The sequence below is a fragment of the Xiphophorus hellerii genome, chromosome 18 (genome assembly GCF_003331165.1).
Source record: "Xiphophorus hellerii strain 12219 chromosome 18, Xiphophorus_hellerii-4.1, whole genome shotgun sequence".
Lineage (NCBI taxonomy): Eukaryota > Metazoa > Chordata > Actinopteri > Cyprinodontiformes > Poeciliidae > Xiphophorus > Xiphophorus hellerii.
Genome location: NC_045689.1, coordinates 5,077,310 through 5,099,581, shown reverse-complemented (window position 1 = coordinate 5,099,581; position 22,272 = coordinate 5,077,310). Strand labels below are relative to the sequence as shown.

Sequence of the window (22,272 nt, the reverse complement as noted above, 5' to 3'; positions counted from 1 at the left end):
CTTGTTGTTAATAAAATAATCTGCCAGTGCAACAAGAACTATTTATTAATAACTGACATAAAACAAGCTCCTATATTTTGCTGAGAAGTTAGTTTGTCTTATTGCAGGCGTACTGAGGTATTTGCACTAGAAACATTAGATTTTGTGTTTTTGCAGTGTTTCTTTTTTTAAAGTAGTTAAGAGCTTAACATACATTCTTTCATGGTCTGAAAGATAAAAGCTTTTCTTTAGTTAATTTTTATGACTTAATGGTTTAAAATAAAGCTGTTTAAATGGAAAGATGCTTTAATGTGACAACTATTAACTAGAGAATAGTAATAAAGCTCGATTAAAAATAAAGAGAGACTCTGATTAGGTTAAACCAGAAGTTTTCTAATGTTGACATGCAGGTGCCACACCTTAGTTATTATAGGTGCGCGGTTTGTTCTGGGTGGGCGGGGCCTTCGGGAGTTTATTACCTGCCTGCGGAGCTCAGGTGAGCACAGTCCGGCTCCAGCATGTTCAAGTCCCGCAGGTTGTCCTCTGAAAGCTCGCTCCCTCCGCCGGACAGCGACGATGCGGCCTCGGAGAGCTCCGACGACCTGATGGGCTCCCAGTCCCGCCTCTGGCTGATGAACATGGGGGCCCTGGGGATCCCGCTGGAGGGCGGGGAGGTGGACGCGGTGGGCCGCGACGGGCTGTGCGTGGACTACCACTTCCCGGTGGGAAAGCTGGAGATGGAGGGCGGAGTTAGATGGATGCGACCGAAGGTAAAAACACGAGATTCAGGTGGCAGAGTACCAAAAAATCTGAAAGTAGTTCCACTTCAACGTATTTCTACTCTGGTAGAAGTAAAAAGTAGCAAGAAATTATTCAAGTAGAAGTAAAAAAGTATTTGGTAGAAAGTTTACTTAAGCACTGCGTAACTGATCAAATTATTAATAATTTAATATTTAAAAATTACATCATCAAACGGACCAAAATATAAAATTAAATGGAAATGTTGGTATTTTAAGGACCAAAATGACAATAATTCATATTAGTAATAAAAATCAGGGAAAAGAAAATGTTTCCAAATTAGTCTCAAGTAAAATTAGAAATACTTCATAATAAAATTACTTAAGTAAAAAGTACAGCGTAGTAAAAATACTCCAAAAAGTACAATTGTTCAAACAGTGAGTGTAATTGAGTAAATGTAAGTAGTTCCTACCCAACTCTGCAAAGAAGTGTTGGTTTATAGTGCTGCACAGCCGGCCTGAGGCATAAGTAAGCTGAGCTACTTGGATCCAAAGTAAGGCGATTATTAACCAATTGATTATTTTAATTGATTAATTAGTTTTTAAAAGTTACACATTCTGCCGTTTTTTATTAAACCAATTGAGCTTTTTAATACAATATTAGAAATGTCTTAAAGGGGCAGCATTTAATGTTTTCCAGGCACATTTTGCCACCTTATAGCATAAGCAAGTAACTGTTACCTTAAATTGCTATAAGAACGCTAAAAATAAATATATGACTTAAAAGAAATGTTACTTCCTGATTTAAGGCCTTGAAGTTGGGCCTCTGTCTCTTTAAGAAATGAACGCTCTTTCTGAAGCTCCGCCTTCAGGAAGTCATCACAACATGGCTCCTGTGTTAACCCTTTAACCGCGTTTGCAAAAGCTTATTTCTGTTTGGAGCATTTTGTTTGTCTGCATTTGTTTTCATGTTTGCGTCACACCTGTCGCTTCGCGCTTGCACCTGTCGGCCACCGTAGTAGTGATACTTCACAACATGATTATACAAGTAAATGTAAAAAGTACAGCGTACAGAAATACTCCTAAAAGTAATTTTTTCCCCCCAAAAGTTACTCAAGTAAATTTAACTAATTACTACCCAACTTTGCACATTCTTCAAAAGAAACTACAGATGTTTTATTGTTAAAACCAGATTCATCTGAATTAATTTTAGTTTTAGTTGAGTTTTGAAACTGAACAATTTGTTTTAAGAGAAGCAAAAGTTCAGGGAGAGAAAGGTTGAAGCACGAAGCAGAAATACACAAAAACCTCCAATAAAACTTTTGTAAAGAGGAGTGCTAATGCTGTAAACTACAGGCATAAACTTCTGCGTAGGAAGGAAATCTTTAGTCTGGTGACTGATCTGAACTAGATGCTCCAGAGTCATTCAGACAAATTACAGGCAGATTTAGGGTTAAAAGTTTAGACGGAAGCAAAGAAACATTAAACCGGCTTTAAAACTGAATATTTAGCCTCGTTATTCCAGCCACTTACAGCAGGAAGCAGTGAAACAATAATACAGGTTTTGTGAAAAATTTGAATTTGATATGCAGCTGGAGGCAATGTCTGAGCTTTACCTGAGAAGGTGAGTCAGGTACAAAGAAACGTGGAGTCAACAGAGTCCAAAACAATGGAGTCCATACAGCGGCCTGGAGTTCTGTAGGGAATGGGTCAGCGTGGGCATGAAGCAGAAAAACACACAAAGCAAACAGCTGAACAAAATGACTGTCGAGTGTTTTCAGTTTTCAATGCAGCTGAAACAACCTGGTTTATCTGAAACAACCTGGTTTATCTGAAACAACCTGGTTTATCTGAAACAACCTGGTTTATCTGAAACAACCTGGTTTATCTGAAACAACCTGGTTTATCTGAAACAACCTGGTTTATCTGAAACAACCTGGGTTATCTGAAACAACCTGGTTTATCTGAAACAACCTGGTTTATCTGAAACAACCTGGTTTATCTGAAACAACCTGGGTTATCTGATTTCTTAGTGCAGGAGCCACATTTCAGCAACAAGGCAGTTCAAAATGATCCCAACATAAAAACATAAAACAGCAAAGAATTACGAAAAAAGCAACAAAAAATATCAAAATCATCAGGAAATTTGTTATATATATATATATATATATATATATATATATATATATATATATATATATATATATATATATATGTACATATTGATCAATGTTCCATCAGTTACTGTGAATCAGAGGCAACTCTGATCGGGTTTTTAGCCTTGATTTAAAGGAACTCAGTGTTTCCGTTGCAGCATAGAAGCTGAATGCAGCTTCTCCATAATATGTTTCTCACATATTATGTGGTTGTGACAGTCGATCCCTTTGCCAACAAGAGAAGCAGAACCAGAAAACAGAACCATATAAGTGAGCTAGAGAATCAGGTGGAAGTTCTCCGTTCACACTCTTGCCTACAAATCTTGACACAAAAGCAAACATGGGGCTCTGCAGGGTTTTCTTGTGAGCAGCTGCTGGATGAACAAACCGGTCTGGTGAAAAGTGTAAAGAACATCCTGGTGTGTGTCTTCCTGCTCTGTCTCGCAGCCATCAGTTAGCTCAGGACTTTATGCCCTTCGGTGTTTAAGATTGGACGACTTTCAGGGTGTTAATTAATTCCTCGCCAGTTTCAGCATCTAGCCGACGATTACTGGAATCCTGGATGTTGAAACGGGTCTGGCAGAAAATATTAGGAAACCTGAAACAGACTTCACTGCTGCCTTGCAGCAAGAACACTGCAAAAAAAAAGTACAGAGGTCTGTACCGAAATATTGTGTTCAAGTAAGAGCAGCACTACTTTAACATATTTTTACTCAAGTAAAGCTAAAAAGTGGCCGTCCAACAAGTTACTAAACTGAGAGCAAAAGAATATTTGGTAAAAAGATGATTTATGTACTGAGCAACTGATCAAAACATGAATCATTTAATATCTAAAAAATGCATCATCAGACGGCCCAAAATATAAAGTTAAGTGGAAATGTTGGTATTTTAAAGACGAAAATGAAAAATAATTAATATAAGTAACAAAAATCAGTCAAAAATAAATTTTCCAAATCAGTTTCTTCCATTAAAAACGTCTGAAACGTTAACAGAAACTGCAGGTGTGTGTCTGTGTCTGGTGAGTTTCTGGTTAAAACATGTTTGTATTTCATTCAGTGGGGAGGAAACTCAGAAATGTTACTCAAGTAAGAGTAAAATTATTTAAATCAGAGTAGTGATACTTCATGATGAAATTACCAATTTGATCAGTTACTCACTACTTGAGTAGACTTCATGCCAAATACTTTTTTACTCTTACTAAAGTAATTTCTTGGACAGCTACTTTATACTTTTACTTGAATAAAAATATATTGAAGTAGTGCTGCCCTTCCCCATGTCTGCTAACTTGTTATCTTGCAGCGGCCATCTTGTGCAAAGCATGGAGCCGCTGGCTGCCGATTGATTAAAGTTTGTGATTCTTGGAAACAGATTTACTGCTTTATAACATGTCTGGAGTGTTTCTGCAGAATGATAACCATGAACTGGATGTATTACGTTCTGCCGGCTCTGAACTGATCCCGATCATTTTCTTTCTCTCCTTCTCACCTGAACTTCCCGACGTCTCCAGGAGCTTTTTTCTTCGCCCAAGTTCATAGTGGACGGAGCTTCACGGCTCGACATCTGCCAGGGGAAACTGAGTGAGAGACCTTCTGTCTTCCAGCCTTACATGATGCAGAGCCTGAATTAATTAATGCTCATTTCTGTCATCAATGTTGGGATTTTAATACACCGATATGGATTGATTTAAAAAAAAACTGGGTGCAAAAGTAAAAATTTATTCATTCATTCACCAGTTTAGACAGGATGAAAACAAACATTTACCACTGGATCTGGAAGAAATTTTAAATATCCAAAATAAATAAACAACAGAAACAACAAATGAAATTAATTATGAAGTCTTTGTAAACAAAATAATCCTTCAAAAAATGGCAAAACACCAGACTGAAGATTTTTATCATCCAGTTTTTGGTCGAGAAAGAGAAAAACAATAAATCATACAAGTGAAAATTATTGAGTTTGTTTTAATTTATCAGGCGATCAATTGATCTGTTATTGTGACTGGCCTATTTGCACTTACCCATGATTGATTCAAAAAAGCTAGCTATTTAGCTAGCATGGGCATGCTAGCAGCTAGTTAGCGGTAGCCTCAACTGTTTCGAGTCACAGAATGCAATGAACTTTGCCTGACAGAAAATTCCCACGAGAAAAACAAAATGCAATGAATATACGTGATTAAATATTCCTGCCACAACAAAATGAAGGATCTGAGTTTAATCTGGAGACCAGTTTACTTTTTAAAATAAGTTCAAGGCATTTTTTGGGCCTTAGCTTTGGATACTTCAATGTAAGAGTTATTAAGGCCTGACTGAAGCTCTGACTGAGCGTGTTTGAGGTTCCTGTCAGTCATGAAGGAGCCTCCAGTTGAACGTCGGTGTGTCGTCTGCAGGTGACTGCTGGGTGCTCTCCGCCATAGCATCTCTGGCGAATTACCCAGAACTCCTCAAGAAGGTCGTTCCTCTCAATCAGAGCTTCCAGGACGGCTACAACGGCAGATTCTCCTTCAGAGTACGTATCTGGTCAAGAAGAGGCAGCCGGAGTTTATTTGTTTCATAATGTGTTCAGAGTTTTAAGGTCTCTGGTTTCATTTAAATCCCAGTTAAATTTCATTCCAGACATTTGTTCCAGTTAAAGTAGCATACAGCACCATGGGAGTTCCCCAGAAAGATTTGTGTGAAGATTTTCAAAATAAAATGTAAAATTTCAGAATTCTTTTTTTTGTTGTTTACTTACCATCCAGAAACCACTTGTTGTGCAGGAGGCTCTACTAATGCTTTTCAAAGATGTATGGTTGCATAATTGTGCATCTGTTTGCAGCCATTTTTGTGTGCAATTGTAAACGTTAAGTTGGGGGGGCGTGGCTAGCAGCAGTTTATTTGGATTTAAAGTGACAGAGACCCTAAAACGGATCATTCTGAAAGCAGATCCAGACTGAGATCTCATCAATCTCATTAGCTGTGAGATGAATGTTTTGTACAGCTAACCAGTTCCAGGAACCGCAACAGGTCCCCCTGGAGGGTTTTTGTAACTCTGTGTGTAGTTCTGGCAGTATGGGCAGTGGGAGGAGGTGAGGATTGACGACTTCCTGCCAACGTACAACAACAAGCTGATCTACCTCAGCTCCCCCGAAAGACACGAGTTCTGGAGCTCTCTGCTGGAAAAGGCCTACGCAAAGTAAGTAATTAGGGAAGAAATGAATGCATTTAGGAAAACTGTTTTGCTTATTTCTGTTTTTAATCAGGCTTCTGGTTTTGGGTGGCTCTGAAAGTAAATTTTATGAAATGAAATCCCTCCCTGTGCTGAGCTGCTGACGTCTGTTTGGTTGAGCCAGGCTGAAAGGAGGCTACCGAGCGCTGGAACTGGGTTACCCTCATGAGGCCATGGTGGACATGACCGGCGGAGTGACCGAGGTCTTCAGCCTCCCCTTGGTGTCCAAAGACCTGCCGGAGCTCCTCAGGAACCTGCTGGCCAAAGGAGCGCTCATCAACTGTGCCAACGGCAAGGTACGCAGGTGGAGGAGGTTCACCTGGTTCACCTGGTGGAGACTAACGTCAAACATTTCTACTTGATAAAGATCAGGGAAATGAGAAGCAAATGCATTTAGCAACATTCCACACCTGGAGGCGTTAATCATAAATATTAATCATAAATATTAGATGCACTAAAGCGTTATAGCAACATAGTAGCGGAAGCTAATGCTAAAGTGCTAAATTCAGCCATGTTGATAAACCACCATGTTCATGTAAGTCTTGTATTCCTCTGCATCATTAGTTTTTTTATTGCCATTTGCTCAATAAAGTTTGTTGACCATAAAAGGTAGAACATTAACATTAGGTAGGTCATTAGCAGGACTCTGGAGGACCGTGACTGCAGTTAGGAGGTGATTCAGCTGTTGGATTTATGTGTGTTTGATCAGGGAGACGTCTAAACTTTGCAGGACCTTCGAGGACCAGGATCGCCCAGCCCTGTCCTAGCTAGACGGACATGTAGCCTACGTGTTTGTTACTACATGTTCTTACTCTGCCAGTCACCTGAACCTTGTTATTCACATGAAGAGTTCGTACGTCCTTTACAAACCCGTCGTTGAAACATTGATTGTATTTTATAAACTGGATAACTCGACCTTGACCTGGCGTGACCTTTCCTGTTTTATCCCGTTTTCACTTCATGACATAGTTTTTTAATTTTTAAGCTGTTATGAGGCACAATAGCAAAGCCTTAAACTGCTGCTGCACAAGTTACTCAGCAAGGTGTCGCTAGGTAACCACAAGTTGCGCAACAAGTTGTTGCTAGGTAACGAAAGAGTAAGTTAGCTAGCTGTGAGAGGTTGAGTGGCTAAAGCTAATACTGTGCGCTTCTATTCAGTGAATATTCTATATATTGAATATAGTACCAGATGAATCATCTATTGATTGTGTCTATTGCGATATATATTGTTATTGATTGATTGTCCAGCCCTGCTGTGTCGGTGCTGGACTTGTTTTTCTGTAAATAATGGTGGCGAGATCCACAGTGCATCTCTGCTTATTTCTTCTTTTCTGGATTTTTCCATGATCCAGAAAAGAAGCCGCATGTTTGAGGGTTTTTATGCCTCCATTTTCCTCAAGAGATGTTAATGAGTAGCAAAAGCAAACCATCATTATCATCTGTGCTTTCCGAAATTGCTTAAACATATACTGATCTAATTTAAAGTCAAAGAATAAAAGGTTACATGTGTTATTTGTGTGGTGTGTGTTGAAATTTGTTTTGAAGTGTTGTTAATGTTGCCTCATTCCTTTGATCCTCACTTCGCCTCAGGGTGAGGTGGAAAAGAAGAACGAGATGGGAATCATGTACCGACATGCCTACTCCCTGACGGCGGTGGAGAAGGTAACGCTCTCTGAACAAACACAAACGAGGGATTATCCCTGACTATAAATGTCAAACTCGTGGCAAGAAGCCCTGAGGCGTTTACTGGGAACAAAGTAAGAACAGAACAATGTTCTTACTGAAATTTCTTTCATTCTCTCCCTCCACCAGGTGAAAACAACTGATGGGTTTAAAGATTTGGTGCGAATCCTCAATCCATGGGGCCACACGGAGTGGTTAGGGGCCTGGAGCGACAACGACAGGTCGGTGCAACATTTACTAGCATTTTTATTGTAACATTAGGGTCTTCAATAAAACCTGAAACGTTTTTATTAGTGGTGCGACATGATTCATATTTTAATTGACTTAATGGCAGGATCTGTAATAGGTAGCTCTCACAAGACCGGACTGGAAGAAAGTTTCCCTGGAAATGCGCCATCTTGGTAGGCGTCCGGTAAACAGCATTACAATTCAAATTCAGTTCAATTTAAAAATACTTTATTCATCTCAAAGGGCAATTAAATTAAGTTAAATCAGAGCAGCATTACCGATACTTACATTGTTTTTCATTTGTCACCATGTTGTGACAATGAAGTGAAACTGATAATCTGTGAAAAGATCGAGCTCCACCTCCTCCCTGAGCTGCTACCGTTGTCTGAAGAAATGCACCAAAAACAACCAATCAGAGCCAGGGGGAGGGGCTTAGCGCTGTCAGTCAACCTCATGAACTCGCTGATAAATGTGCTCAACAAATGACCATTTCAGGAAAATCTGGTTGCTATGCTAACCAGCCTGGCTAGGTGGAGAGGGGCTGAACGACGGCACACGGTGTCAATCAACTTCTAACAATTGATTGACAGCGCTAAGTTGTTTCTAGTTAGCACTGGGAGAAGGTAGAGCAGCTCAATTCTTTCCACAGATTATCTGCTTCATACCAAACTGTCACGATATAGTGACGTTTCAACAGAAAATATTTTTTATAAAAGTTACATCCTGCAGCTTTAAGGCTTTTTCTTCTCTTTCGGATAATGTCATCGTATTATATTCACAGCATTGATCACTGAATATAAGAAGATTAAATCTATGTATGCACATCTACATTTTACATTTCATACGTTTTGCAAACTGATTTGTCATTTTAACCCACAGGTTTGCCTACAAAGTACATATTGTTACAGTTCAATACGGTATTGTCTGAGTTGCTTTTAGAAACATTTGAAACAGTAATAAAGTGCTGAGTGCCGGTCCGTGCTGTTTTAGATCATCTGTGTTTGTTTTTTCTCAATATTAACCAGACTTTCAGTTTTTAGCAGCAAAGTTTTTTCACTTGATGTAATCAAATCTTCTCTTTACAGTTTTACTACCTTTGTTTTTATGTCTTTCTTGAATCCAACAATATCCAGTGGAAAGCTGCTTCCGCCTATCAAAATGGCGGCAGGGTGACTTCATGTGGGAATTATGGATTCAGAGCATTTTAATTGAAAACCATATGTCAAGAGAATAAGCAATATTTTCAATTCATAAACCGGTTTTGCTGCTGAATTATTGAATAAGTAGACATGGCAGCTTCATGGTTCATTTCATTTGTTGTTTATTTATTTTGGATATTTAATTTGTCTTCCAGTTAAATGTTCATTAGAATTTAAAGTTTATTGATCTGCAGGAAAGTATTGTTGCATCATTATTCCATTAAATTGGTTGAAAATGGTCTCAAAACAACAACATTATCATTTATTGCAATAACTTCTGGGACAATTTAACGTCCAGGAAAATTTATCATGACAGGACTAATTATGACAGTCCTCATTTGTTCTGTAAATGTAACAGCGGCCATCACTGGACTCGTCTCCAGAAATGAAGGTTTTTATTCCTGGGGTCTGAGTTTTTATGTTTCTCTTGGCTGCTTCCTCACTGAGCGGCCTTCCAGCCCGTAGGACCTGCTTCAGCTGGATGTCTGAGAGCGTTTCTGTTCCAGGAATGAGTGGACGAAGGTGAGCGCTGAGGAGCAGAAACGACTGGGACGGGTCCGGCAGGAGGACGGGGAGTTCTGGTGAGTTTCAGCTTCCAGCGCTTTTCACAAACATGAAGCACAACGTGGCGTTTCTGCTTCATCCAACACCCTGAAGCTCGTCACAAAATCTCACATTTCCAGCTTTAATCTACTTTTTTCTCACTTAAATTAGAAATGACAGGAAATAGTTTGAAAAAGCGTCTTAAATATCAGTGAGTTGAGTAACGGAGTATTAGGACTAGGCGAATGTTTGTTTAGTTACAAGAATAAAGTCATAATAAAGACAAATTTACCAGAAGTACGTCTTAAAATTAAGAGAAAAAGCTTTTTAAATGAAAAATAATACAGTTTTTGTTTATATTTTGTTTTGGAAGTGTCATAAAATTACTGCTTCATTCTCTTAATATTACAATATTTTTTATTTTGGTAATATTAAGACAATCTTTGTATTATTTCAACTTTGTTATCATATAATTGTTACTATTACTGCATTCTTGTAACATTATAAGACATGTTTCAGCGTGACGTCAGACGCTCAAAATCCCGGCTGGAGGGCAAAGAGCTGCTGGCTAACGATGACTAGCTTTGGTTTTAGCTGTTAAGTTATCAATATAACGCGCCAAATCTTAAATGTACGCCTGATGTATAAAAGAAAAAGGAACACAGTGCTTTGGTACTAACTGTCAATGCTACGACAAATAGATAACAAGGCCAGGAAAAAGTTTTAATTAAAGAAAAAATTTGCGTGGAAAAGGGAAGAAGTAGTTCAGTTATGCTAGCTAGACTTTGACAACCGTAACATGTAGATGTGATGAGGAATTTGGTGTTTTAGTTCAGTTAAAATAAAACTGAACACCAACTCTGACAGATCATCAGTAGAGCAGGTGTTTAAAGTATCTAATCTACCACCGTGTTAGCTTAGCTAATAGCAGCGGTGGCTAGTCTACCACCGCTATGTTAGCTTAGCTAATAGCAGCGGTGGCTAGTCTACCACTGCTGTGTTAGCTTAGCTAATAGCATCAGTAGCTAATCTTTCATGATTAGCATCAGTAGCTAATCTACCACCTCTGTGTTAGCTTAGCTAATAGCAGCAGTAGCTAATCTATCGCAGCATCACTTATTAATAATCGCAAAATAACCGTCAAGCCAAAAAACATAAAACTGTAGCTGACTGAATGTTCTGTTCTTTATGCAGAAAATGTTTGAGTGTTTTTTGGTGTTGAATCCTGAAACATGAAGTGGCGTTGTTGTCAGTTGCTACGGCAACGAGTCTGCGCGTAGCGTAGCCGACACAGAGAGCGAGAAAAAAAGTGGTTTTGAGTTGTGCTGTAACAGTTTTCTGCGTTATTATTTCCCTTTGCACTGAGTTAGTAATTCCTTCATCTCCAGGTGTCATTTAGTTAGCGGTTCCACTGCGGCAGTGCGGCTACGGGGCAAGGAAAAGAAGCGTCTAATAGCAGCAGTAGCTAGCAGTAGCTCCAGCTTTTTGCGCACAGTTTCCGGATGTAAACAGCAACACGTGGCGTGTCTGTATCTCATCGTAGAGTTGACCTGAATTAATAACTCCAAAATAAATGGAAGTTGTAAAGAAACGTTTGTCAAACAAGATGGCCGCCTGGGCGTGCTGACATCTGAAAAAAAAATCCAGATTTCCAAATCTTAAATTCGATGGGATGGATCTCTGGTCTGGTTGGAGGCAGAGGTGTGGGTGAACGGACTTCTTGCTCTGACCGTTTGTCAGGATGTCGGTGTCAGACTTCAACCTGAACTTTGACGCGATGGAGGTGTGTCACCTGACGGAGGCGCAGAGCGCGCCCGGCTCTGATGTGTCACCGTGGAAATGCGTCATGCATCATGGAGCCTGGTTGCCGAACATCACAGCTGGAGGACCTCCTGACAGCAGTGAGACATTTTAACATTTACTGTCATTTATGATTCAGTGTGAGAAAAACCTCAGAGCAGGATGACGACTTTATGTGAACAAATCAGTTTACAGTAAAGTGGAAGGAAAGTTATACATGTTATTTAAATGTTTATGCTATTGAGAAAAGTAAATTGTGTATCTGTCACTGGTCTAGTTTATAGTGCAAATATCTCACTACACTTGAAATAAGACAAAACTAACTTACAAGTAACTTTTCAGCAACATATAGGAGCTTTTTTTAAGTAAATAATTCCTTAATATTGATGGAAAAAGTTCTAGTTGGACATTTTTTCTATAAGTGAAATAATCTAACAATGATACTAGAATTTTTAAAAATCTAAAATCAGCTCAAAGTGCTGCGCAGAAATACATCTACAGCAATCGGTTAGCTTTTTTTGTTTTGTCTGTTTTTGATCAGATCAAACATTAAGCTGCTACTAATTTTAAAAATGCTAAAAACAGAATGAGGCTGAAATTCTTTCACCTCCTTTAACTTGAATATCTTAGCAGGTTTATAATTCACTGAGCTTCTAACCAGGATGGAAATGTTTAAAGGGAACCTATTGCGCAAAATCCACTTTCTGCACATTTTTGTTCTTCCATTTGGGTCTGAACTGCTTCTAAAAACATTTTAAAAAGTTAAAGTTAATGTTTTTTGGTGTCCGGAAAATGAGCCGCTTCAAAAACCTTCCGAATGTAACGTCACATTCAACGGGCACTGTGCCATTACCTAGCGAACCCAGCAGAGTTCTGCCTGTTGCCTAGCAACCCCAGCTCAGTTCCAGCATGTTTAGTCAGCAGGTTTTACATGCTGTACAATGGCTGCTGGAAGAGAGAAGAGTTTTGTTGTTGACTTATCATCCCTAAACCACTCACTGCATTATTGTTGGTTGTGCAGGAGGGTCCACTTCTGCTTTTCAAAGGTGTACGTTTGTATAATTGCGCATCAATTGACAGCCATTGTCATGTGGAGTGTAAACATTGAGTTGGGGGGCGTGGCCAGCAGCAGCTGATTTGGATTTAAAGAGACAGATTCATAAAACAACTCATAGGAGCAACTTTGATCCTCAGGAATAGAAACTCTGTTTGCCTGCCTGACTTCAGAGCATGGCGGTAAGTGTGTGTGTGTGTGTGTGTGTGTGTTTTCCAGACTCCTTCTGGCAGAATCCCCAGTTCCTTTTGGTTCTGTCGGAGGTGGCCGGAAACAGCAAGAGCAGCTGCTCCTTCGTCGTGGCCGTCATGCAGAAATATCAGAGACGCCGAGGTGTTCACCTCTCTGTTGGCCTGCATATATACCAGGTACACACACACACACACACACACACACACACACAGAGGCAGATATGGTCCTGAAGTCAAGTATCGATGCATTTAATGACCCAACTCGAGAACAAATTTCTAGGATAAGGCATGGAGGAGGTCTTGCACTGCAAAAACACAAAATATTACCAACAATTTTTCTCCAGTTTCTAGAGCAGCGTGTCAAACTCCAGTCCTGGAGGGCCGCTGTCCTGAAGTGTTTAGATGTGCCACAGGTACAAAATCCTGGAAGGAAATGACTTAATTACCTCCTCCGTGTGTAGATCAGTTCACCAGAACCTTAATGACCTAATTATTCTGTTCAGGTGGTGCAGCAGAGGCTCATCTAAAGGTTTCGGCCCTCCAGGACTGGAGTTTGACTCCTGTGTTCTAGAGCAAAAATCTCAGCACATTTGATTTAAAACAAATTAACTTACAAGTTTCCTCTCAACAAGATATTGGAGCTTATTTTAAGTACAGGTAAATAATTCTTGAAAATTGATGAAAAGGTTCAAGTTTCATAATATTATTTCACTTCTAACATGGGAAAAATGTTGTATTACAAATGAAATAATCTGCAGTAGAACGAGTCAGGGGGATTATTCAGTTAAAATGAAGCTCCTATATCTTGCTGAAAAGTTACTTGTGACTCAGTTGGTTTTAATTTAACAGTACTAAGATATTCACATTGAAACTTGTTAGGTCTAAATAACCTGAGCAGAGACGCAAAGAAGAAACAAGAGTCAGAACTTAGTTTTGCCTGCAGGGAGAACCCAGTTGAAACCCAGTTACAGATTTCGGCCTCTGAGTCTCACTGCTTTTATTTAGGGGCGCCCTAGTTACTCAACAGTGTGCAGCCCTGAAGGGAGGGGGAGCAAGGCGCAGCCGCACACAACTATTTTTATACAATCTTAAAAGAGCATGGTTCATCAGATAAGAATGCCAGTTTGCAGTTCCTCTGGGTCATGACCTGCTGGACCGTCTCGTTCATGGTACCCTCCTCTTCACTTCTCAGCAGTCCGCCTCTCACAGTTTCCTGTTCTGCAAACACTTTCAGACACTCAAAGCACACAAAGGTAAAACAAATGGATGATAATAAACCTTAAAACATGTAAAATAAACAAAACTATACAAAAATACTTGGTAAGGTTTTGTGTTTTTGCAGTATTTTGGTTTAGTTACTTGTGCAAATATTTTAATTCACTTAATTTAAGGCAAAGCTAACTTACAAGTGACTGTTTTAGCAAGAAATAGGAGCTTGTTTTGAGTAAATAATTCCTTAATATTGAGAAAAAGTTCTGGTTCAGGCAGATTATTTCACTCATTAAATGGATAAAATGTTGTGAGTGAAATAATGTGTCAGTTTTTGTTTTGAGTTTTTGCAGTGTGGAGCTGTTTTACCTTCCAGCTTCTGTTAGTGAAGAAGCAGGAGATGCCGTGACGTTTGCATCGTCTCTGGCCTGTAGTGATAAAGTTAGCTGAAATGCTTCCTGCCAGCTGCTCCGGTTTTAACGTTTATTCCGGTTCGATTTGCCAACGTGGATTTAAAAACTTGTGACGTAATAAAACGTGTTTTTGGCTACAGGCTCATCCCCGGAACGCCTTCCTGTCAGCGGAGGATCTGCGGAAAGGCGTCCTCTGCTGGACGCAACACTCGACGCGCCGGGAGGTCGTCCTCCGCAGCTCGCTCCCTCCGGGTCGCTACATCATCATCCCCTCGACCTTTGAACCCAACCAGCAGGGGGAGTTCCTGCTCAGGGTGCTGACGGAGCCGGGCAGCGACGCCACGTCAGTTTCTGTCGTTTACGTTTTCAGTTTTATTTCATTTGTTTGATTAATTCAGTTAGTTTTAGTCTTTATTAGTTACTGTTAGTTAAATATTGTTTTGTTTTAGTTTAGTTTTTAGTGTGTGCTTGCTGGTTTTATTAGTTAAATATAGTTCAGTTTTTATTAGTTATTGGAATAGCTTATGTTTTTTTACACTTTGAAAACTTATTTTTCAAAGTATTTTTTAAAATGATTTTTAAAAATCGTTAAAAAGAGAGAACGATTATTAATCTCTAACATTTGTCTCATAAATAATCTAAAAATATTCAAAAATATGTTTTTTTCACTCTTAACTTAAATAATTTTGATTCATTTTGTCCTGAAGCGTAAAGCCAGAGAACTGAAGGAGGTGTACTTTCTTTTTCCCCCTGACTGTGTGTTTTATTTGCTGCTTTGAATGTTTTTTGTTTCAGTCCAGCTCACAAACCGACGCCGCTCGACGTTTTGTCGATAAGAGAGGTAACGCAAAGTTTTCATTTCTCCCAAGTCAGAGTTAGGATCGTGTCCTGCGACGTAAAACAGACTCAAAAGGTTTTTCAGCTTTTAAAACATTTACTAACATCTAAACTAAATACGTATAAAAGAAAATCTGTAAAAACCAGGATCTGATTCTTCTTTGGAGCCTGCGGTTCCTATTTGAGCCAGAGGTGGCGCCAAACCGTGAAACAAACCGATATAATAAGCAAACCGGTTTTTTTTTTGGTTTTTTTTGTAGTTTGGTACGAAAAACTTGTTAAAAATAATCACAGGCCAAAAGAACATTTAATTTTTTAGAACTAAAAGTACAAAAAATATATAATGGATTTGTACACCAGCTGAAAAATAAACAAAGAAAGAAATATTTTCATTAAAGAAATTAGCCAGGACTTATAAATAATTTTGAATCCAAATCTTAAAAATCAATTTAGATTTTAGCTCTTTATTATAAGGCATTAAGTTTTGGAATAAAAAAATTGAAATTCATGTTGGACATTTTCAGCAATAAGACTAGAAAATGGGTCACTGTTTAAATGCTTAATAAATTAGCTAAAAGCAGATTTAGTCGCACTAAAGTCTTCCTCTGAGTAAAAGTTTCTGATATAAATGTCCCCTTTGAGTGGAGCCAGGAAAACGTCCCACATCCTCCCTGCTTTATTTCTGCGTTTCTGTAACGTTTGGACAGAAGTGGCTGATTGAAGGTTTTGATTTTCCCTGCAGCACTCGCTTCCTCACCAGGCCGCTCTGCCGTCGGACGCAGCCGTCAGGAAGCTTTTCCACCGACACAGCAACAAGGTGAGGCCCGACGTTTACCACAGGTTCTGGTTCTGGACGGGAACTGAAACGGCAGACTGGAGGAGTTCTTATCCTTTAAAATGATTCAGTTTCAATCAGGTGTTTTCTGGGTCTGGAAAGTGTTTAATATTCAAACAGAGCAATTCTGTAATAAAATGTAACCAACGTTTGATCAAAAGGCCGGATTTGGAAAATCGTTTTTTTAAGTTTTAATAAAATAATGATACAACGTTTTTATTTCTTGCTCTCTGAAATTAAATTAGACTAAACTTTTCTTGTTTTATGTCAGTCATAATCACCAAAGTTATTTCTTTTTGCTAAATGCCAGAAAATTTAGCAAGAAGGAACGGTCTAGTCAAAGTCTGAAAACAATTCAAACAGGTTGCTTCACTTTCCCATCCTTAATTAAAAAGGGTCCATACTAGTAAAATGCTTGAATTTTCTGTCGGGGTTTTCAAGGTTTGGAAAGTTTTTGATTTCGGAATAAAGTCCTTGAAAGTTCTTCATGTTCAAACTGCTCAGGTTGGTAATAAAGTTCAATCTAATGTTTGATTAAAAACCTAAATTTGGAAAATATTTACATTTGAAACCAGATATTTTCACACACCTAATAAAAAACTTTTTTTTTTTGCTGTCTAAAGTTAAATCAGATTAATTTTTCTTATTTTATGTCAGAATCATCAAAATTATTTCTATTTGCTAAAAGTCAGAAAATCTGGCAAGAATTTATTTTTAGAGATTTATTTTTTGTATTTTATCATTTAATTTGAGCAGAAAGATCATTTACCTCAGCATGATTTGTTTATTTATTGAATGTTTATTATTTCTAATGACTTGTTGATGAGCTTATATTTCATTTAAGCCACATTAGTGAAATTTAGGGATTTATTTTGTCAAATTAATGTTTTGTTCTCAGATCAGTCAGATGTAAAACAGACACTTCAAAACAGAAAACTTTGTTTTATTTTAGTTTTATAAAATATTATAACAATACATTATTAACAGTAATAAAGAGTTTAAATAGTCTTTTTTTGTTCATTTGTGGGGGGTTTCCTCCAAAGTTTGAAAGCGAACCTTGAAAATCCTTGAAGTTTTGAATTGTTCCTTGGGTTTGTGTCTCCAGGAAGGTTTGTGCAAACCTGAGCGGCTGCAGCGGCTGCTGACCGAGGCGCTGCAGGGCGGAGGTTCGTTTCGCTCCATGTTTCCACTCAACCCGCCACATTTCACCGGTTCTCTGGCTAAAATGGCCGCCTGTTGTGTGTTCAGTGTTGGCAGGAAGTGAGCGGTACCTTTCTCTGGAGCACTGCAAGAGCCTGGTGGTCCTGATGGACGTATCCTCACAGAACCCGCTGGGACGCTTCGGCTCAAACGGACCCAAACCGGTTCCTACATAAACTAAATGTTTGTTAAAGGGAAAATATAAAAACAGGAAGCTGGTAAACTGCTTCCTCTGCAGTTCCAAGTTGAGCCAGAGGTGGCGCCAAATCCCAGTATGTTAAAATCGATCATCAGGAAACTGTGACGCAAACAGTCTTTTTTAAAAATTTGGTACAAAAAGCTTGTTAAAAAAACTCACAGGCCAAAAAATTACATTATTATTGAAAACTAAAATTAATTAAACTTATAAATTAATAACATGAATAATTTTCAACCCAAGACAGTCGGGATGTTTCAGTTGAATATTTTTCCGGTTTTAGTTTTTACAGAGCGCGGACTCTGCGCTGCGTTCGAGGACAGTCGGGATGTTTCAGTTGAGTTGAATATTTTCCGGTTTTAGTTTTTACAGAGCGGGGACTCTGCGCTGCGTTCGAGGACAGTCGGGATGTTTCAGTTGAGTTGAATATTTTCCGGTTTTAGTTTTTACAGAGCGCGGACTCTGCGCTGCGTTCGAGGACAGTCGGGATGTTTCAGTTGAGTTGAATATTTTCCGGTTTTAGTTTTTACAGTGCGCGGACTCTGCGCTGCGTTCGAGGACAGTCGGGATGATTCCGGTTGCTTGCCTTGACCTCACTGTTTTCTGCAGAGCCAAGGCAAAGCGAGGCTGAACTGGTCTGACTTCCAGCTGCTGTGGGACAAAATCAGGAAGTGGACGGTAACCATAGCAACACCGGCATCTCATACGCCGCCGTCGGTCACACGGCTGCAGATATTTTTATTCTTTCACAGGAAAACATGAGATGTTCTGGATTTTACTCGCTCTCTGCCCCCATTTCTATGTTGTTGTTTTTAGGATATCTTCCTGGTTTACGACACGAATAAAACTCATCACCTGGAGTACAAAGAGGTCGAACCGGCCCTGAAGGCAGCAGGTAGGCGGAGCGCAGCAACGGAAACCATGAAAGTTTCTCATTACAACGAGATATAAAACTGTTTTTGTGTTTAATTAAATCTGTTTCTATGGACGTTATCTGGTCAGACTTCTGCCCCCTGCTGGTCACACGTCACTGCACATGCAGAGAAAATGATTTTTCTGATTAGAAAGTTTAAGGTTTTAATGAGAAACTTTCTTGTTTTAACAGGATGAGTTTTATATCTCATTTTAACACACACAAAAAAAGAAACCTTTTCACTTTGAAGGGAGAAACTTGTCATAAGAAGGAAGTTTCTGGTTTTATGGAGAAAGTTTTATCACGGGAAACTCGTTTATCGAAGATACAAACCTCATTATAAAGAGAAACTTTCTCATAACTTAACAAGTTTTCTATCTGACAATAATGAGAAACTTTTTTTTAGTTTTAGCGAAATGAGTTTAGTATCTATATATAATTTTAAGGAGATAGAAATCTCGTTAAAACGAATAAATTCCTAATTTAAGGAGATATAAAACTTATTAAAAAGGTGTAAAGCGGTTTGCTACGTCTTGAGGTGTTGCTGTTTTACTGCTACTATGTTTCTTATTTAAAAGAGAAAATATTTAGATTTGAGACATAAATCTTTTTATGAAGAGGTTTCTTTTAACATTGTTAAAACGATAAAACTGAATCGTCTTAACTAGTTTTATGTCTCACTATAACCAGTAATTCTCGTTTAAACGAGATCCTTTTCCTAAATTTATTTTTAATTTCTATGCAATTTTTATGAAATAATTTTATTTACATATTTGTTGAAGCTGTCACCATGTGATGATGGTTGTTATGGGACAGATAATCTGCCTTCTCCCAGTGCCAACTAGAAACAACCAATCAGAGTCGGGAGGCGGGGCTTAACGCTGTCAATCACAAGTTCATGCTGCCAGCTTTTCCCTATCAGCTGATCCTGCCGTAAATGCTAATGCTAGTTAGCCTAGCCACTGATGACTGTGGATAAATGGTTTTTCTGTAACGGTAAGTTGTTTCTCTAACAGTAGCCCATGTAGCAGTGAGTACATGAGGATGATTGACAGCGCTATGCCACACCTCCTGGCTCTGATTGGTTGTTTTTGGTGCATTTCTTCAGACAGTAGCTCGGGGAGGAGATCAATGTTTTCATAGATTATCTGCCTCATATTAAATTATCACGACATGATGACAGTTTAATCAAATATGTTAGAAAATTATTTTATAAAAAAAAGCTCCATACTGCAGCTTTAAGTTTTTAATCTAAAGTTTCAGCTTTGCTGTGTTTCATGATCTGTTTTTTCACAAAATCTTCCTCATTGTGATTTTCTCTCTGGCATTGTGGCACTTTGTTAAAAATGTCTCAGATTAAAAATGTCTCAGATTAATCAGCTCTGGAGTTTTAATTCGGAGTAACATAGACTCCTGTTGGTTTCTGCTGACCGCTGCGTCTGCTGCAGGCATCATGGTGAACGATCTGGTGATGCAGCTGGTGGGACTGAGATACACGGAGAGCGACCTGACCATCAGCTACCCCGGCTTCCTGTTCCTGCTCATGAAGATGGAGAGCATGATCCGTAAGAGCGGCCAGGAAACTCAGACTGCTTTCTTCTTCTTCTGCAGGCAAATTTCATGATGCGACCCGGAGCTAAAAGCAACATACTGGGATGGAGAACTTTGTTTCTTTCCTTTAGTGCCTAGAGTCACTAATTCGCATCATACCTACATTTACTCAAATGACGGGTGCAATGATCAAATTCATAATCTATAATTTAACACCTGAACATCCAGTTCTGTATAAATCCACCAGGATTTCTGCTTCATTTGTGATTTTATTACTAAATTAATGTTTTTAATCATAATTTCCCCCAGAAAATGTGAAAATTCAAACATCATGATTGCTTTCTTCTTCTTTAGACAAATTTCAAGTCCACGACATAATGGGACTGGGAACCATAACAATCAGCTACACACAGGTATGAACAGAAACTAATTAAAGCTTAAAATGTTTCAACATGACAAAAGTTTGAACAATTTTAGTAAAAACTGACTGAAAATGATCAGAAATTCCCGGCCCATCAATCCGAGAATCCGAGGGCCATTTCCAAACCTTTTGAAGTTCATAATTATACAGAGAGAAAATTATTCTCAGTTTGAAAACATTTAATCCCAGAAAAGTCAAAACAAAAACAACCCAACAGCTTCGTCTCAGACTCTGCAGGAATCTGAAATGTTCAAGTTCAAGATGAGAAAACTGGAAAAAAACAGAAATAAAAAAATGTTTGAAAGAGAAAATAAAATAAAATAAATATCCTTCACTGTCCCACTGTGGGAAAGTTCAGGTGCAGGGCCGTATTTACAGGAACCTGGGCCCCCGGGCTGGAGTCAGATTAATCCACCACAGAAAAATAATGCAAATTACAATAAATTAATGTCATTTTATACATGAATTATTGCACAGCAGATTTTATACGTCACCTGAGCAGTAGCTTCTTATTTCAAATATTTATGTATTGTTTATATTCATAAAAATCCCCCAAATGTAATGTAATTCATTTGATATAGAACTATGAGTTTTATATAAGGTAGAACGCACAACCTTATAAAAAAATGTTTTATATTCATAAAGTGTTTTTAAGGTATTCGTAGAAAAAAAAAGTCTTTGCTGCCCCAACAAATATTGACGCCCTGGGCGACTGCCCTGTGGAATGTAAGCAGGAGCGCGGATTAAAAAAATACATATATAAAAATTAGAATAAGAAACTTTACTGTAAGGACAAATTTACAACATGAGGAGAATAATGATGCAGTTATTAAAAAATAACGTTTAAAATGTATCGTAATTTAGAGGAAACAGACAAAATGTGCAGAAATACACTGAAAAACAAAATCCAGTCAAGTATTTTTGAAATAAAATAAAAACTAAATTATTACTAACTTTTCATGAAGATATAGGAGCTTGTTTTAAGACCGTAAATCCTTAATATTCATAACATTGCTAGTTCTACTGGCAGAGAATTTCTTTTATTGGAAAATGTATTCGATGAATTAAATAATCTACCAGTGTAACAAACATTTTCCATCAATATTAAGGATTTAACTTAAGACACGCTCCTGTGGTTTGCTGAAAAGTTACTTGAAAGTTTTGTCTTAATTCAAGTGAACTGAGACGATACTGTAGAAACTAAAATACTTTAAGATTTTGTTTTTTCAGTGGAAATGAAAATGCTCTACAGTATTTTATTTTATACACTTTAGATTTAAATATCTTGATTTGAAAACCTCCCAATGTGCACCAGCATGTTTTATTTTGATTGATCTGAACGGAACTTCCTGTTTGGTGCGTCTCAACCGCTTCCTGCTCTCTGATTGGTTCCAGTGGCTCCACATGACCTTGTACAGCTGAGGCGGACCCGCTGCGCCCGGATCCACTTTGTTCCGCTTCCTTTTCGTTTTTATTCTCCCACATGTGAAACTTTTATCACCATGATCAGAGTCTGCTTATTTTCTGCTGACTGTCGCGTTTCCTGAGCAGGTAACCATGGAAACGGAGAGGAGCTCAGCCTTGGACTCCATTTTGGGTCTTTTGAAGAAATTTTAAATTTCATTTATACCAGTTTAATCTGCATTTAAGCGTTGGATGTTGAGTCTGGTGCAAATATTTCCTCAATAAATTCAGTTTTTACTGATTATTTTATTGTCTGTTTATTCCTCTGAGATTTATTTTGTAACTGGATTTAAACATGAAGAAAAGTTTTACACTTTTAAAAATAAGATTATAAGTACAAAATAGTTTAACAGCTACTTGCTCTAAATTCCATCTAAAAAATACTTTATTCATCCTAAAGAGAAATTAAATTTTGCTAGTGTAATACATTTCAGTAAATGTTCCTCATTTGTACACGTA

At 38.3% G+C, this 22,272-nt stretch overlaps 1 protein-coding gene across 1 annotated transcript; it reads left to right on the top strand.

The window, feature by feature from the left end:
• Positions 1–464: 464 nt before the first annotated feature.
• LOC116737666 (calpain-9-like) lies at positions 465–22,057 on the top strand. The gene is made up of 20 exons (XM_032590996.1): positions 465–749; positions 4,380–4,449; positions 5,259–5,377; positions 5,910–6,043; positions 6,201–6,372; positions 7,667–7,738; positions 7,889–7,980; positions 9,693–9,767; positions 11,470–11,630; positions 12,803–12,951; positions 14,537–14,739; positions 15,192–15,237; positions 15,976–16,050; positions 17,174–17,234; positions 17,317–17,381; positions 18,074–18,142; positions 18,281–18,359; positions 19,826–19,942; positions 20,283–20,341; positions 21,745–22,057. The coding sequence occupies exons 1-20, from the start codon at positions 498–500 to the stop codon at positions 21,769–21,771; spliced, it is 2,097 nt and encodes a 698-aa protein (XP_032446887.1). The 5' UTR covers positions 465–497; the 3' UTR covers positions 21,772–22,057.
• Positions 22,058–22,272: the final 215 nt, after the last annotated feature.

Bases quoted from the DNA above. Each gene is read 5' to 3' on its own strand.
- LOC116737666 (XM_032590996.1), top strand. From the start codon at position 498: ATGTTCAAGTCCCGCAGGTTGTCCTCTGAAAGCTCGCTCCCTCCGCCG. The intron at 6,044-6,200 runs GTAAGTAATTAG...TGGTTGAGCCAG, and splicing joins CTGGAAAAGGCCTACGCAAA to GCTGAAAGGAGGCTACCGAG. The intron at 19,943-20,282 runs GTAAGAGCGGCC...CTTCTTCTTTAG, and splicing joins GAAGATGGAGAGCATGATCC to ACAAATTTCAAGTCCACGAC.